The sequence below is a fragment of the Saccoglossus kowalevskii genome, chromosome 13 (genome assembly GCF_978046115.1).
Source record: "Saccoglossus kowalevskii chromosome 13, keSacKowa6.1, whole genome shotgun sequence".
NCBI lineage: Eukaryota > Metazoa > Hemichordata > Enteropneusta > Harrimaniidae > Saccoglossus > Saccoglossus kowalevskii.
Window position 1 is genome coordinate 10,690,619 of NC_140653.1, and position 19,368 is coordinate 10,709,986.

The following is a 19,368-nucleotide window of genomic DNA, read 5'->3' on the forward strand; positions in this document are numbered from 1 at the left end:
TGCCGCGTCATATATGTTGGGACTTTACAACGCCATGCAGAACAATGACGGCAGTAATTTAAGATATGAAAAAAGGGCTATAAGAAAATCAGACACCATTAGAAGTTTTTCTACAAGGTTATTAGGTGAGTATATAATATAAATATATATGTATATATTTTAATATATTTTAATAATAGCTTTCTATTTGTCCTCATACAACATACTCGCACTGACATTTCAATCACATATTATGATGTAAAATATACAATGAAGCAATTACGTTGCATTGCATCTTCAAATATAAGCGGTATAACGAGAGCTAAAAACCAGAAAGATATATGTCTCACATGTGCAACGGATAGCGATTCGAACGAACACGAGTTTTATTTTCTCGCAGGTGAGAACTTGTTCCGACATTGTTAAATAAGCATAGCGAGGAGTTCAAGCGTCTAAATTTAGCATATTTTGTCATTTTATAGTTTGTGTTTGATTGCATGAAAAATGAACAGCTTTGGCATATTGCTATGCACTTAAAAGTTCGTCATTAAAGAAAAATATACATTAGAAACTATTATTCATTGTATCGGCGCTCGATGATGATTAATACCAGTTGATCATTATGGTTGGACAAAATGATAGAAATAGATATCAGGCAATAGCGCAATAGCGCCGCAAGTTTCCTTACATATACCGACATGTTAACGGCACGACAAATGTGTTAACTCGGTCCTGCTTTGTCGTGACAATTGTCACGTAAAAAAACAAAAAAGACGGATAATAAACATTAATCGACGATGGCGCTTCCACTATATAATCGGAGAACGTCAAAATGTTTTTTGCGGCAAGATTCAGCAAAGCGTCTTGTAACTGTACGCAAAATAATGAGCTGGTTGACAGACCTTCATATCCATGTGAAAAATCTAATGGTAAACTTTGAGAAAATTGGATGGAGCGCTTGGGTTATTTTTCCAAAAACCTTTAATGCATTTCAATGTGTTGGATCGTGTTCCAGTCGAGCGGATGGTAATCCCACTGACCATGCTATTATACAGGGCATGGTCCGCACAGTGAGTTCAAACCACGTTCCGGCTCCGAGCTGTGTTCCTATAAAATTATCGCCCTTAAGTATGATATATTATGAACGTGGCAATATCGTTGTTAAAGAACACGAAGACATGATTGTACAGGAGTGTGGTTGCAGATAGCATTATTCTACACATTCTTTGCTTTGTACTATTAATAATCTACGCATGTATGAAACAAATTTATATATTATTGTGAACAGTTAATAATAATAATAAATATATATTAATAATAGCTTTGTATTTGTCCTCATACAACATACTCGCACTGACATTTCAATCACATATTATGATGTAAAATATACAATGAAGCAATTACGTTGCATTGCATCTTCAAATATAAGCGGTATAACGAGAGCTAAAAACCAGAAAGATATATGTCTCACATGTGCAACGGATAGCGATTCGAACTAACACGACTTTTATTTTCTCGCAGGTGAGAACTTGTTCCGACATTGTTGGATAAGCATTACGAGGAGTTCAAGTGCCATCACTCGGTCAGTGTCGGTAAATTGAGACAGAGTCTAAATTTAGCATATTTTGCCATTTTATAGTCTGTGTTTAATTGCATGAAAAATGAACAAAATTGGCATATTGCTATGCACTTAAAAGTTAGTCATTAAAGAAAACTATAGATTAGAAACTATTATTCATTGTATCGGCGCTCGATGATGATTAATACCAGTTGATCATTATGGTTGGACAAAATGATAGAAATAGATATTAGGCAATAGCGTTACAAGTTTCTTTACACATGCCGACATGTTACCGGCACGACAAATGTGTTAACTCGGTCAAGCTTTGTTGTGACATTTGTCACGTAACAAACAAACAAAAACAAACAAAAAAGACGGATAATAAACATTAATCGGTGATGGCGCTTCCACTACATAATCGGAGAACGTCAAAATGTTTTATGCGGCAATTCAAGATTCAGCAAAGCGCCTTGTCACTGTACACAGAAGCGCATCTCTTATATGTATGAATATATGAAGTCATAGTAATCGTTGTACATCCACCCGTAATGGCGCTTCGACTACATAATTGGAGAACGTCAAAATATGTTATGCGGCAAGATTCAGCAAAGTGCATTGTCACTGTACACGGAAGCCCATCTCTTATTTATATGAAGTCATGATAGTAATCGTTGTAAGATATTCATTTGGAGGATACTGCATGATGTAGTAATAATTCGCGCTTCCTCAGAGCAGTACCGTCTATTCACTTCCAATGCCGACGTTTTAATGGCACGACGAACGTGTAAACTTTTCACATCTTCGTAGAAACTAAGACCCCGTATATGGAGAAAAAACTGCAATTCTAGGATTGTTGATGTTGAATATGTGTGAACTATCCAACATAGATCGTATGATGGCCCTTGAACGCTGTAACGGTGGACCACCAAACGAAACAAGAATGATTACATCGATATAGAAACTGTTATCCATTGTATTGGGGCTTGGTGATTAATACCACTTGATTATGATTGGACAAAATGATAGAAATAGATATCAGGCAATAGCGCCGCAAGTTTCTTTACACATGCCGACATGTTAACGGCACGACAAATGTGTTAACTCGGTCCCTCTTTGTTATGACAATTTTCACGTAAAAAAACAAAAAAGACGGATAATAAACATTAATCGGTGATGGCGCTTCCACTACATAATCGGAGAACGTCAAAATGTTTTATGCGGCAATTCAAGATTCAGCAAAGCGCCTTGTCACTGTACACAGAAGCGCATCTCTTATATGTATGAATATATGAAGTCATAGTAATCGTTGTACATCCACCCGTGATGGCGCTTCGACTACATAATTGGAGAACGTCAAAATATGTTATGCGGCAAGATTCAGCAAAGCGCATTTTCACTGTACACGGAAGCCCATCTCTTATTTATATGAAGTCATGATAGTAATCGTTGTAAGATATTAATTTGGAGGATACTGCATGATGTAGTAATTATTCGCGCTTCCTCAGAGCAGTACCGTCTATTCACTTCCAATGCCGACGTTTTAATGGCACGACGAACGTGTAAACTTTTCACATCTTCGTAGAAACTAAGACCCCGTATATGGAGAAAAAAACTGCAATTCTAGGATTGTTGATGTTGAATATGTGTGAACTATCCAACATAAATCGTATGATGGCCCTTGAACGCTGTAACAGTGGACCATCAAACGAAACAAGAATGAGTACATCGATATAGAAACTGTTATCCATTGTATTGGAGCTTGGTGATTAATAGCAGTTGATTATGATTGGACAAAATGATAGAAATAGATATCAGGCAATAGCGCCGCAAGTTTCTTTACACATGCCGACATGTTAACGGCACGACAAATGTGTTAACTCGGTCCCGCTTTGTTATGACAATTTTCACGTAAAAAAACAAAAAAGACGGATAATAAACATTAATCGGTGATGGCGCTTCCACTACATAATCGGAGAACGTCAAAATTTTTTTTGCGGGAAGATTCAGCAAAGCGCCTTGTCACTGTACACAGAAGCGCATCTCTTATTGTATGAATATATAAAGTCATAGTAATCGTTGTACATCCACCCGTGATGGCGCTTCGACTACATAATTGGAGAACGTCAAAATATGTTATGCGGCAAGATTCAGCAAAGCGCATTGTCACTGTACACGGAAGCCCATCTCGTATTTATTCCTCAGAGCAGTACCACCTATTCACTTCCAATGCCGACATTTTAATGGCACGCTGAACGTGTAAACTTTTCACATTTTCGTAGAAACTAAGGCTGGAGGTAGACGATCAACTAGGTTAACTTCATTTTTTACACATGGGCATAAGGATCGATAGAGCTCTGGTAAGTTTAGCCAACACTAGGCGATGGATGGTACCAGTAGCAGCGCAATTTGTAAGCAATACAATATCATAGTAACAACCATGTTTATGAATATTACCGGCGTCATGTATTGCTCAGCAGCACTAGTTAATATGTAAGGTAAAAATACGGTTGCATTGGTTTGTCGTTTATTTATCTGAATGAGTAACAACATATAACCCTGACGAAGCACTAGAAAATTGATTAGTATATTCACTAGGATTCGAACACATGGTCTTCAACTAGCCTTTATTTCAAATAACAGCCGACACGCTATCCGTTACGCCACAGCGACACATAATTTGTAGATTACAATTATTATTTAGACAAATAATAACAACATATAATGTTAGACAAATAATAACGCATTGTTTTAATGCACTTCTATAAAACCCATTTTAGTTGATGTGATGGGTCAGTTGTCACTACATAACACATTAAATGCCGATTCATTTAATTTCCTTTGTCGGCAGCCATGAATAATTATATTACATTTAACACCTATAGCTCCTGAGGAGTATGTTCAAGCTGACCCGACATTCTTCACGCCTTCTTTGAAATTACTGTACTCGCCGCGTGTAAATGATCTGTTGTGTTAATGTGCATTGTAGACGATATATAAGCGCTATGGGTATCGGGTACCGTCATTCAGTTTTCGTTCTTGTTACGAACACTTGCTATGCAACGACACACCGCGATGTCTTATATGCAGTATATACTCATATTCCAAGTCACAGTAGTCGTCGCATTTGATTTTCTGGTAGCACGGAATACAAACAATATGTATCCTGAAGAGATACTCATTCATTGCGATCAAGATTCGCCGGGCATGTCAAAGCAGCAAGGTATTCCTCAGATGAAACATTATGGCGGTTCGATTGATACACTGGCAGAGGAGTTTAATCAGACTTTACAAAAACACCAGCCTGTTGCCGCGTCATATATGTTGGAACTTTACAACGCCATGCAGAACAATGACGGCAGTAATTTAAGATATGAAAAAAGGGCTATCAGAAAATCAGACACCATTAAAAGTTTTTCTACAAGGTTATTAGGTGAGTAATACAATATTATTTATAACAATGTAAGCATGTGACAAAATTTATAGCGATCCATTCGGCAAATCAAATTCCATGCGATTGAGCTTTTCTTATTTATCCTTTCCAGGCATTACTCGCCATGAAGCAACTTCACAACTGCTGTATCGTTACACCTTTGATATTGGTGTTCTAAATCGTGGAGACAAACTCCGGCTTGCTGAAGTCAGATTACCGTTTCCAGATTACCACATCATAAAGAAGGTCCGGATCACGCTTTATGAAATCATTGAAGTACGTTGCCAAGAAGACAACAACAAAACTTGCCATCAACGGGATTCAGTTATTTCACAGAGAGTGAAAAATGTATGTTTAAAAAATAACAACGCCATGGTTTTGTTGAAAGTCACCAAACTTGTCAGACGATTGGTGAAGTCGAAGAGTGTAAATTTCACCTTAGAACTCGGTATTGCATATGACAACGATGATACTTTGAAGACAAAAATGTGGGTTATCAACAATGAAGCCATACTGGTTACATTCACACAGACACAGAAGAAGTACAAGAAATCTGACAAGAGACTATATCGCCAGGAAAAAAATATGTTTCCTGTTAATCGTGTCATACGAGCTCCTAACGAATCCAGTGGAAAACGACAGAAAAAGAGAGGAAATGGCAAGAAAAATAATAAGCTGGTTGACAGACCTGCATATCCATGTGAAAAATCTGATCTAATGATAGACTTTGAGAAAATTGGATGGAGCGCTTGGGTTATTTTTCCAAAAACTTTTAATGCTTTTCAATGTGTTGGATCGTGTTCCAGTCGAGCGGATGGTAATCCCACCAACCATGCTATTATACAGGGCATGGTCCGCAAAGTGAGTTCAAACCACGTTCCGACTCCGAGCTGTGTTCCTGTAAAATTATCGCCCTTAAGTATGATATACTATGAACGTGGCAATATCGTTGTTAAAGAACACGAAGACATGATTGTACAGGAGTGTGGTTGCAGATAGCATTATTCTACAAATTATTTGCTTTGTACTATTAATAATGTACGTATGTATAAAACAAATTTATATATTATTGTGAACAGTTAATAATAATAATAAATATATATTAATAATAGCTTTCTATTTGTCCTCATACAACATACTCGCACTGACATTTCAATCACATATTATGATGTAAAATATACAATGAAGCAATTACGTTGCATTGCATCTTCAAATATAAGCGGTATAACGAGAGCTAAAAACCAGAAAGATATATGTCTCACATGTGCAACGGATAACGATTCGAACTAACACGAGTTTTATTTTCTCGCAGGTGAAATCTTGTTCCGACATTGTTGGATAAGCATTACGAGGAGTTCAAGCGCCATCACTCGGTCAGTGTCGGTAAATTGAGACAGAGTCTAAATTTACCATATTTTGCCATTTTATAGTCTGTGTTTAATTGCATGAAAAATGAACAAAATTGGCATATTGCTATGCACTTAAAAGTTAGTCATTAAAGTAAACTATAGATTAGAAACTATTATTCATTGTATCGGCGCTCGATGATGATTAATACCAGTTGATCATTATGGTTGGACAAAATGATAGAAATAGATATTAGCCAATAGCGCCACAAGTTTCTTTACACATGCCGACATGTTAACGGCACGACAAATGTGTTAACTCGGTCAAGATTTGTTGTGACATTTGTCACGTAACAAACAAACAAAAACAAACAAAAAAGACGGATAATAAACATTAATCGGTGATGGCGCTTCCACTACATAATCGGAGAACGTCAAAATGTTTTATGCGGCAATTCAAGATTCAGCAAAGCGCCTTGTCACTGTACACAGAAGCGCATCTCTTATATGTATGAATATATGAAGTCATAGTAATCGTTGTACATCCACCCGTGATGGCGCTTCGACTACATAATTGGAGAACGTAAAAATATGTTATGCGGCAAGATTCAGCAAAGCGCATTGTCACTGTACACGGAAGCCCATCTCTTATTTATATGAAGTCATGATAGTAATCGTTGTAAGATATTCATTTGGAGGATACTGCATGATGTAGTAATTATTCGCGCTTCCTCAGAGCAGTACCGTCTATTCACTTCCAATGCCGACGTTTTAATGGCACGACGAACGTGTAAACTTTTCACATCTTCGTAGAAACTAAGACCCCGTATATGGAGAAAAAACTGCAATTCTAGGATTGTTGATGTTGAATATGTGTGAACTATCCAACATAGATCGTATGATGGCCCTTGAACGCTGTAACGGTGGACCATCAAACGAAACAAGAATGATTACATCGATATAGAAACTGTTATCCATTGTATTGGAGCTTGGTGATTAATACCACTTGATTATGATTGGACAAAATGATAGAAATAGATATCAGGCAATAGCGCCGCAAGTTTCTTTACACGTGCCGACATGTTAACGGCACGACAAATGTGTTAACTCGGTCCCTCTTTGTTATGACAATTTTCACGTAAAAAAACAAAAAAGACGGATAATAAACATTAATCGGTGATGGCGCTTCCACTACATAATCGGAGAACGTCAAAATGTTTTTTTGCGGGAAGATTCAGCAAAGCGCCATGCCACTGTACACAGAAGCGCATCTCTTATTGTATGAATATATAAAGTCATAGTAATCGTTGTACATCCACCCGTGATGGCGCTTCGACTACATAATTGGAGAACGTCAAAATATGTTATGCGGCAAGATTCAGCAAAGTGCATTGTCACTGTACACGGAAGCCCATCTCGTATTTATTCCTCAGAGCAGTACCACCTATTCACTTCCAATGCCGACATTTTAATGGCACGCTGAACGTGTAAACTTTTCACATTTTCGTAGAAACTAAGGCTGGAGGTAGACGATCAACTAGGTTAACTTCATTTTTTACACATGGGCATAAGGATCGATAGAGCTCTGGTAAGTTTAGCCAACACTAGGCGATGGATGGTACCAGTAGCAGCGCAATTTGTAAGCAATACAATATCATAGTAACAACCATGTTTATGAATATTACCGGCGTCATGTATTGCTCAGCAGCACTAGTTAATATGTAAGGTAAAAATACGGTTGCATTGGTTTGTCGTTTATTTATCTGAATGAGTAACAACATATAACCCTGACGAAGCACTAGAAAATTGATTAGTATATTCACTAGGATTCGAACACATGGTCTTCAACTAGCCTTTATTTCAAATAACAGCCGACACGCTATCCGTTACGCCACAGCGACACATAATTTGTAGATTACAATTATTATTTAGACAAATAATAACAACATATAATGTTAGACAAATAATAACGCATTGTTTTAATGCATTTCTATAAAACCCATTTTAGTTGATGTGATGGGTCAGTTGTCACTACATAACACATTAAATGCCGATTCATTTAATTTCCTTTGTCGGCAGCCATGAATAATTATATTACATTTAACACCTATAGCTCCTGAGGAGTATGTTCAATCTGACCCGACATTCTTCACGCCTTCTTTGAAATTACTGTACTCGCCGCGTGTAAATGATCTGTTGTGTTAATGTGCATTGTAGACGATATATAAGCGCTATGGGTATCGGGTACCGTCATTCAGTTTTCGTTCTTGTTACGAACACTTGCCATGCAACGACACACCGCGATGTCTTATATGCAGTATATACTCATATTCCAAGTCACAGTAGTCTTCGCATTTGATTTTCTGGTAGCACGGAATACAAACAATATGTATCCTGAAGAGATACTCATTCATTGCGATCAAGATTCGCCGGGCATGTCAAAGCAGCAAGGTATTCCTCAGATGAAACATTATGGCGGTTCGATTGATACACTGGCAGAGGAGTTTAATCAGACTTTACAAAAACACCAGCCTGTTGCCGCGTCATATATGTTGGAACTTTACAACGCCATGCAGAACAATGACGGCAGTAATTTAAGATATGAAAAAAGGGCTATCAGAAAATCAGACACCATTAAAAGTTTTTCTACAAGGTTATTAGGTGAGTAATACAATATTATTTATAACAATGTAAGCATGTGACAAAATTTATAGCGATCCATTCGGCAAATCAAATTCCATGCGATTGAGCTTTTCTTATTTATCCTTTCCAGGCATTACTCGCCATGAAGCAACTTCACAACTGCTGTATCGTTACACCTTTGATATTGGTGTTCTAAATCGTGGAGACAAACTCCGGCTTGCTGAAGTCAGATTACCGTTTCCAGATTACCACATCATAAAGAAGGTCCGGATCACGCTTTATGAAATCATTGAAGTACGTTGCCAAGAAGACAACAACAAAACTTGCCATCAACGGGATTCAGTTATTTCACAGAGAGTGAAAAATGTATGTTTAAAAAATAACAACGCCATGGTTTTGTTGAAAGTCACCAAACTTGTCAGACGATTGGTGAAGTCGAAGAGTGTAAATTTCACCTTAGAACTCGGTATTGCATATGACAACGATGATACTTTGAAGACAAAAATGTGGGTTATCAACAATGAAGCCATACTGGTTACATTCACACAGACACAGAAGAAGTACAAGAAATCTGACAAGAGACTATATCGCCAGGAAAAAAATATGTTTCCTGTTAATCGTGTCATACGAGCTCCTAACGAATCCAGTGGAAAACGACAGAAAAAGAGAGGAAATGGCAAGAAAAATAATAAGCTAGTTGACAGACCTGCATATCCATGTGAAAAATCTGATCTAATGATAGACTTTGAGAAAATTGGATGGAGCGCTTGGGTTATTTTTCCAAAAACTTTTAATGCTTTTCAATGTGTTGGATCGTGTTCCAGTCGAGCGGATGGTAATCCCACCAACCATGCTATTATACAGGGCATGGTCCGCAAAGTGAGTTCAAACCACGTTCCGACTCCGAGCTGTGTTCCTGTAAAATTATCGCCCTTAAGTATGATATACTATGAACGTGGCAATATCGTTGTTAAAGAACACGAAGACATGATTGTACAGGAGTGTGGTTGCAGATAGCATTATTCTACAAATTCTTTGCTTTGTACTATTAATAATGTACGTATGTATAAAACAAATTTATATATTATTGTGAACAGTTAATAATAATAATAAATATATATTAATAATAGCTTTCTATTTGTCCTCATACAACATACTCGCACTGACATTTCAATCACATATTATGATGTAAAATATACAATGAAGCAATTACGTTGCATTGCATCTTCAAATATAAGCGGTATAACGAGAGCTAAAAACCAGAAAGATATATGTCTCACATGTGCAACGGATAGCGATTCGAACTAACACGACTTTTATTTTCTCGCAGGTGAGAACTTGTTCCGACATTGTTGGATAAGCATTACGAGGAGTTCAAGTGCCATCACTCGGTCAGTGTCGGTAAATTGAGACAGAGTCTAAATTTAGCATATTTTGCCATTTTATAGTCTGTGTTTAATTGCATGAAAAATGAACAAAATTGGCATATTGCTATGCACTTAAAAGTTAGTCATTAAAGAAAACTATAGATTAGAAACTATTATTCATTGTATCGGCGCTCGATGATGATTAATACCAGTTGATCATTATGGTTGGACAAAATGATAGAAATAGATATTAGGCAATAGCGTTACAAGTTTCTTTACACATGCCGACATGTTACCGGCACGACAAATGTGTTAACTCGGTCAAGCTTTGTTGTGACATTTGTCACGTAACAAACAAACAAAAACAAACAAAAAAGACGGATAATAAACATTAATCGGTGATGGCGCTTCCACTACATAATCGGAGAACGTCAAAATGTTTTATGCGGCAATTCAAGATTCAGCAAAGCGCCTTGTCACTGTACACAGAAGCGCATCTCTTATATGTATGAATATATGAAGTCATAGTAATCGTTGTACATCCACCCGTGATGGCGCTTCGACTACATAATTGGAGAACGTCAAAATATGTTATGCGGCAAGATTCAGCAAAGTGCATTGTCACTGTACACGGAAGCCCATCTCTTATTTATATGAAGTCATGATAGTAATCGTTGTAAGATATTCATTTGGAGGATACTGCATGATGTAGTAATAATTCGCGCTTCCTCAGAGCAGTACCGTCTATTCACTTCCAATGCCGACGTTTTAATGGCACGACGAACGTGTAAACTTTTCACATCTTCGTAGAAACTAAGACCCCGTATATGGAGAAAAAACTGCAATTCTAGGATTGTTGATGTTGAATATGTGTGAACTATCCAACATAGATCGTATGATGGCCCTTGAACGCTGTAACGGTGGACCACCAAACGAAACAAGAATGATTACATCGATATAGAAACTGTTATCCATTGTATTGGGGCTTGGTGATTAATACCACTTGATTATGATTGGACAAAATGATAGAAATAGATATCAGGCAATAGCGCCGCAAGTTTCTTTACACATGCCGACATGTTAACGGCACGACAAATGTGTTAACTCGGTCCCTCTTTGTTATGACAATTTTCACGTAAAAAAACAAAAAAGACGGATAATAAACATTAATCGGTGATGGCGCTTCCACTACATAATCGGAGAACGTCAAAATGTTTTATGCGGCAATTCAAGATTCAGCAAAGCGCCTTGTCACTGTACACAGAAGCGCATCTCTTATATGTATGAATATATGAAGTCATAGTAATCGTTGTACATCCACCCGTGATGGCGCTTCGACTACATAATTGGAGAACGTCAAAATATGTTATGCGGCAAGATTCAGCAAAGCGCATTTTCACTGTACACGGAAGCCCATCTCTTATTTATATGAAGTCATGATAGTAATCGTTGTAAGATATTAATTTGGAGGATACTGCATGATGTAGTAATTATTCGCGCTTCCTCAGAGCAGTACCGTCTATTCACTTCCAATGCCGACGTTTTAATGGCACGACGAACGTGTAAACTTTTCACATCTTCGTAGAAACTAAGACCCCGTATATGGAGAAAAAAACTGCAATTCTAGGATTGTTGATGTTGAATATGTGTGAACTATCCAACATAAATCGTATGATGGCCCTTGAACGCTGTAACAGTGGACCATCAAACGAAACAAGAATGAGTACATCGATATAGAAACTGTTATCCATTGTATTGGAGCTTGGTGATTAATAGCAGTTGATTATGATTGGACAAAATGATAGAAATAGATATCAGGCAATAGCGCCGCAAGTTTCTTTACACATGCCGACATGTTAACGGCACGACAAATGTGTTAACTCGGTCCCGCTTTGTTATGACAATTTTCACGTAAAAAAACAAAAAAGACGGATAATAAACATTAATCGGTGATGGCGCTTCCACTACATAATCGGAGAACGTCAAAATTTTTTTTGCGGGAAGATTCAGCAAAGCGCCTTGTCACTGTACACAGAAGCGCATCTCTTATTGTATGAATATATAAAGTCATAGTAATCGTTGTACATCCACCCGTGATGGCGCTTCGACTACATAATTGGAGAACGTCAAAATATGTTATGCGGCAAGATTCAGCAAAGCGCATTGTCACTGTACACGGAAGCCCATCTCGTATTTATTCCTCAGAGCAGTACCACCTATTCACTTCCAATGCCGACATTTTAATGGCACGCTGAACGTGTAAACTTTTCACATTTTCGTAGAAACTAAGGCTGGAGGTAGACGATCAACTAGGTTAACTTCATTTTTTACACATGGGCATAAGGATCGATAGAGCTCTGGTAAGTTTAGCCAACACTAGGCGATGGATGGTACCAGTAGCAGCGCAATTTGTAAGCAATACAATATCATAGTAACAACCATGTTTATGAATATTACCGGCGTCATGTATTGCTCAGCAGCACTAGTTAATATGTAAGGTAAAAATACGGTTGCATTGGTTTGTCGTTTATTTATCTGAATGAGTAACAACATATAACCCTGACGAAGCACTAGAAAATTGATTAGTATATTCACTAGGATTCGAACACATGGTCTTCAACTAGCCTTTATTTCAAATAACAGCCGACACGCTATCCGTTACGCCACAGCGACACATAATTTGTAGATTACAATTATTATTTAGACAAATAATAACAACATATAATGTTAGACAAATAATAACGCATTGTTTTAATGCACTTCTATAAAACCCATTTTAGTTGATGTGATGGGTCAGTTGTCACTACATAACACATTAAATGCCGATTCATTTAATTTCCTTTGTCGGCAGCCATGAATAATTATATTACATTTAACACCTATAGCTCCTGAGGAGTATGTTCAAGCTGACCCGACATTCTTCACGCCTTCTTTGAAATTACTGTACTCGCCGCGTGTAAATGATCTGTTGTGTTAATGTGCATTGTAGACGATATATAAGCGCTATGGGTATCGGGTACCGTCATTCAGTTTTCGTTCTTGTTACGAACACTTGCTATGCAACGACACACCGCGATGTCTTATATGCAGTATATACTCATATTCCAAGTCACAGTAGTCGTCGCATTTGATTTTCTGGTAGCACGGAATACAAACAATATGTATCCTGAAGAGATACTCATTCATTGCGATCAAGATTCGCCGGGCATGTCAAAGCAGCAAGGTATTCCTCAGATGAAACATTATGGCGGTTCGATTGATACACTGGCAGAGGAGTTTAATCAGACTTTACAAAAACACCAGCCTGTTGCCGCGTCATATATGTTGGAACTTTACAACGCCATGCAGAACAATGACGGCAGTAATTTAAGATATGAAAAAAGGGCTATCAGAAAATCAGACACCATTAAAAGTTTTTCTACAAGGTTATTAGGTGAGTAATACAATATTATTTATAACAATGTAAGCATGTGACAAAATTTATAGCGATCCATTCGGCAAATCAAATTCCATGCGATTGAGCTTTTCTTATTTATCCTTTCCAGGCATTACTCGCCATGAAGCAACTTCACAACTGCTGTATCGTTACACCTTTGATATTGGTGTTCTAAATCGTGGAGACAAACTCCGGCTTGCTGAAGTCAGATTACCGTTTCCAGATTACCACATCATAAAGAAGGTCCGGATCACGCTTTATGAAATCATTGAAGTACGTTGCCAAGAAGACAACAACAAAACTTGCCATCAACGGGATTCAGTTATTTCACAGAGAGTGAAAAATGTATGTTTAAAAAATAACAACGCCATGGTTTTGTTGAAAGTCACCAAACTTGTCAGACGATTGGTGAAGTCGAAGAGTGTAAATTTCACCTTAGAACTCGGTATTGCATATGACAACGATGATACTTTGAAGACAAAAATGTGGGTTATCAACAATGAAGCCATACTGGTTACATTCACACAGACACAGAAGAAGTACAAGAAATCTGACAAGAGACTATATCGCCAGGAAAAAAATATGTTTCCTGTTAATCGTGTCATACGAGCTCCTAACGAATCCAGTGGAAAACGACAGAAAAAGAGAGGAAATGGCAAGAAAAATAATAAGCTGGTTGACAGACCTGCATATCCATGTGAAAAATCTGATCTAATGATAGACTTTGAGAAAATTGGATGGAGCGCTTGGGTTATTTTTCCAAAAACTTTTAATGCTTTTCAATGTGTTGGATCGTGTTCCAGTCGAGCGGATGGTAATCCCACCAACCATGCTATTATACAGGGCATGGTCCGCAAAGTGAGTTCAAACCACGTTCCGACTCCGAGCTGTGTTCCTGTAAAATTATCGCCCTTAAGTATGATATACTATGAACGTGGCAATATCGTTGTTAAAGAACACGAAGACATGATTGTACAGGAGTGTGGTTGCAGATAGCATTATTCTACAAATTATTTGCTTTGTACTATTAATAATGTACGTATGTATAAAACAAATTTATATATTATTGTGAACAGTTAATAATAATAATAAATATATATTAATAATAGCTTTCTATTTGTCCTCATACAACATACTCGCACTGACATTTCAATCACATATTATGATGTAAAATATACAATGAAGCAATTACGTTGCATTGCATCTTCAAATATAAGCGGTATAACGAGAGCTAAAAACCAGAAAGATATATGTCTCACATGTGCAACGGATAACGATTCGAACTAACACGAGTTTTATTTTCTCGCAGGTGAAATCTTGTTCCGACATTGTTGGATAAGCATTACGAGGAGTTCAAGCGCCATCACTCGGTCAGTGTCGGTAAATTGAGACAGAGTCTAAATTTACCATATTTTGCCATTTTATAGTCTGTGTTTAATTGCATGAAAAATGAACAAAATTGGCATATTGCTATGCACTTAAAAGTTAGTCATTAAAGTAAACTATAGATTAGAAACTATTATTCATTGTATCGGCGCTCGATGATGATTAATACCAGTTGATCATTATGGTTGGACAAAATGATAGAAATAGATATTAGCCAATAGCGCCACAAGTTTCTTTACACATGCCGACATGTTAACGGCACGACAAATGTGTTAACTCGGTCAAGATTTGTTGTGACATTTGTCACGTAACAAACAAACAAAAACAAACAAAAAAGACGGATAATAAACATTAATCGGTGATGGCGCTTCCACTACATAATCGGAGAACGTCAAAATGTTTTATGCGGCAATTCAAGATTCAGCAAAGCGCCTTGTCACTGTACACAGAAGCGCATCTCTTATATGTATGAATATATGAAGTCATAGTAATCGTTGTACATCCACCCGTGATGGCGCTTCGACTACATAATTGGAGAACGTAAAAATATGTTATGCGGCAAGATTCAGCAAAGCGCATTGTCACTGTACACGGAAGCCCATCTCGTATTTATTCCTCAGAGCAGTACCACCTATTCACTTCCAATGCCGACATTTTAATGGCACGCTGAACGTGTAAACTTTTCACATTTTCGTAGAAACTAAGGCTGGAGGTAGACGATCAACTAGGTTAACTTCATTTTTTACACATGGGCATAAGGATCGATAGAGCTCTGGTAAGTTTAGCCAACACTAGGCGATGGATGGTACCAGTAGCAGCGCAATTTGTAAGCAATACAATATCATAGTAACAACCATGTTTATGAATATTACCGGCGTCATGTATTGCTCAGCAGCACTAGTTAATATGTAAGGTAAAAATACGGTTGCATTGGTTTGTCGTTTATTTATCTGAATGAGTAACAACATATAACCCTGACGAAGCACTAGAAAATTGATTAGTATATTCACTAGGATTCGAACACATGGTCTTCAACTAGCCTTTATTTCAAATAACAGCCGACACGCTATCCGTTACGCCACAGCGACACATAATTTGTAGATTACAATTATTATTTAGACAAATAATAACAACATATAATGTTAGACAAATAATAACGCATTGTTTTAATGCACTTCTATAAAACCCATTTTAGTTGATGTGATGGGTCAGTTGTCACTACATAACACATTAAATGCCGATTCATTTAATTTCCTTTGTCGGCAGCCATGAATAATTATATTACATTTAACACCTATAGCTCCTGAGGAGTATGTTCAAGCTGACCCGACATTCTTCACGCCTTCTTTGAAATTACTGTACTCGCCGCGTGTAAATGATCTGTTGTGTTAATGTGCATTGTAGACGATATATAAGCGCTATGGGTATCGGGTACCGTCATTCAGTTTTCGTTCTTGTTACGAACACTTGCTATGCAACGACACACCGCGATGTCTTATATGCAGTATATACTCATATTCCAAGTCACAGTAGTCGTCGCATTTGATTTTCTGGTAGCACGGAATACAAACAATATGTATCCTGAAGAGATACTCATTCATTGCGATCAAGATTCGCCGGGCATGTCAAAGCAGCAAGGTATTCCTCAGATGAAACATTATGGCGGTTCGATTGATACACTGGCAGAGGAGTTTAATCAGACTTTACAAAAACACCAGCCTGTTGCCGCGTCATATATGTTGGAACTTTACAACGCCATGCAGAACAATGACGGCAGTAATTTAAGATATGAAAAAAGGGCTATCAGAAAATCAGACACCATTAAAAGTTTTTCTACAAGGTTATTAGGTGAGTAATACAATATTATTTATAACAATGTAAGCATGTGACAAAATTTATAGCGATCCATTCGGCAAATCAAATTCCATGCGATTGAGCTTTTCTTATTTATCCTTTCCAGGCATTACTCGCCATGAAGCAACTTCACAACTGCTGTATCGTTACACCTTTGATATTGGTGTTCTAAATCGTGGAGACAAACTCCGGCTTGCTGAAGTCAGATTACCGTTTCCAGATTACCACATCATAAAGAAGGTCCGGATCACGCTTTATGAAATCATTGAAGTACGTTGCCAAGAAGACAACAACAAAACTTGCCATCAACGGGATTCAGTTATTTCACAGAGAGTGAAAAATGTATGTTTAAAAAATAACAACGCCATGGTTTTGTTGAAAGTCACCAAACTTGTCAGACGATTGGTGAAGTCGAAGAGTGTAAATTTCACCTTAGAACTCGGTATTGCATATGACAACGATGATACTTTGAAGACAAAAATGTGGGTTATCAACAATGAAGCCATACTGGTTACATTCACACAGACACAGAAGAAGTACAAGAAATCTGACAAGAGACTATATCGCCAGGAAAAAAATATGTTTCCTGTTAATCGTGTCATACGAGCTCCTAACGAATCCAGTGGAAAACGACAGAAAAAGAGAGGAAATGGCAAGAAAAATAATAAGCTGGTTGACAGACCTGCATATCCATGTGAAAAATCTGATCTAATGATAGACTTTGAGAAAATTGGATGGAGCGCTTGGGTTATTTTTCCAAAAACTTTTAATGCTTTTCAATGTGTTGGATCGTGTTCCAGTCGAGCGGATGGTAATCCCACCAACCATGCTATTATACAGGGCATGGTCCGCAAAGTGAGTTCAAACCACGTTCCGACTCCGAGCTGTGTTCCTGTAAAATTATCGCCCTTAAGTATGATATACTATGAACGTGGCAATATCGTTGTTAAAGAACACGAAGACATGATTGTACAGGAGTGTGGTTGCAGATAGCATTATTCTACAAATTATTTGCTTTGTACTATTAATAATGTACGTATGTATAAAACAAATTTATATATTATTGTGAACAGTTAATAATAATAATAAATATATATTAATAATAGCTTTCTATTTGTCCTCATACAACATACTCGCACTGACATTTCAATCACATATTATGATGTAAAATATACAATGAAGCAATTACGTTGCATTGCATCTTCAAATATAAGCGGTATAACGAGAGCTAAAAACCAGAAAGATATATGTCTCACATGTGCAACGGATAACGATTCGAACTAACACGAGTTTTATTTTCTCGCAGGTGAAATCTTGTTCCGACATTGTTGGATAAGCATTACGAGGAGTTCAAGCGCCATCACTCGGTCAGTGTCGGTAAATTGAGACAGAGTCTAAATTTACCATATTTTGCCATTTTATAGTCTGTGTTTAATTGCATGAAAAATGAACAAAATTGGCATATTGCTATGCACTTAAAAGTTAGTCATTAAAGTAAACTATAGATTAGAAACTATTATTCATTGTATCGGCGCTCGATGATGATTAATACCAGTTGATCATTATGGTTGGACAAAATGATAGAAATAGATATTAGCCAATAGCGCCACAAGTTTCTTTACACATGCCGACATGTTAACGGCACGACAAATGTGTTAACTCGGTCAAGATTTGTTGTGACATTTGTCACGTAACAAACAAACAAAAACAAACAAAAAAGACGGATAATAAACATTAATCGGTGATGGCGCTTCCACTACATAATCGGAGAACGTCAAAATGTTTTATGCGGCAATTCAAGATTCAGCAAAGCGCCTTGTCACTGTACACAGAAGCGCATCTCTTATATGTATGAATATATGAAGTCATAGTAATCGTTGTACATCCACCCGTGATGGCGCTTCGACTACATAATTGGAGAACGTAAAAATATGTTATGCGGCAAGATTCAGCAAAGCGCATTGTCACTGTACACGGAAGCCCATCTCTTATTTATATGAAGTCATGATAGTAATCGTTGTAAGATATTCATTTGGAGGATACTGCATGATGTAGTAATTATTCGCGCTTCCTCAGAGCAGTACCGTCTATTCACTTCCAATGCCGACGTTTTAATGGCACGACGAACGTGTAAACTTTTCACATCTTCGTAGAAACTAAGACCCCGTATATGGAGAAAAAACTGCAATTCTAGGATTGTTGATGTTGAATATGTGTGAACTATCCAACATAGATCGTATGATGGCCCTTGAACGCTGTAACGGTGGACCATCAAACGAAACAAGAATGATTACATCGATATAGAAACTGTTATCCATTGTATTGGAGCTTGGTGATTAATACCACTTGATTATGATTGGACAAAA

General features: G+C 37.3%; 4 protein-coding genes across 4 annotated transcripts; all 4 read left to right on the forward strand.

The window, feature by feature from the left end:
• Positions 1-4,594: 4,594 nt before the first annotated feature.
• On the forward strand, positions 4,595-5,969 carry nodalC (nodal C). Its single transcript, NM_001171250.1, has 2 exons — positions 4,595-4,970; positions 5,083-5,969. Exons 1-2 carry the CDS (start codon positions 4,595-4,597, stop codon positions 5,967-5,969), a joined length of 1,263 nt encoding a protein of 420 aa, NP_001164721.1.
• A 2,632-nt stretch (positions 5,970-8,601) lies between these two features.
• Positions 8,602-9,976, forward strand: LOC102807081 (nodal homolog 3-A-like). Its single transcript, XM_085506705.1, has 2 exons — positions 8,602-8,977; positions 9,090-9,976. The coding sequence occupies exons 1-2, from the start codon at positions 8,602-8,604 to the stop codon at positions 9,974-9,976; spliced, it is 1,263 nt and encodes a 420-aa protein (XP_085362831.1).
• Positions 9,977-13,383: 3,407 nt separating this feature from the next.
• Positions 13,384-14,758, forward strand: LOC146734984 (nodal homolog 3-A-like). Its single transcript, XM_085506706.1, has 2 exons — positions 13,384-13,759; positions 13,872-14,758. Exons 1-2 carry the CDS (start codon positions 13,384-13,386, stop codon positions 14,756-14,758), a joined length of 1,263 nt encoding a protein of 420 aa, XP_085362832.1.
• A 1,862-nt stretch (positions 14,759-16,620) lies between these two features.
• On the forward strand, positions 16,621-17,995 carry LOC146734985 (nodal homolog 3-A-like). The gene is made up of 2 exons (XM_085506707.1): positions 16,621-16,996; positions 17,109-17,995. The coding sequence occupies exons 1-2, from the start codon at positions 16,621-16,623 to the stop codon at positions 17,993-17,995; spliced, it is 1,263 nt and encodes a 420-aa protein (XP_085362833.1).
• Positions 17,996-19,368: the final 1,373 nt, after the last annotated feature.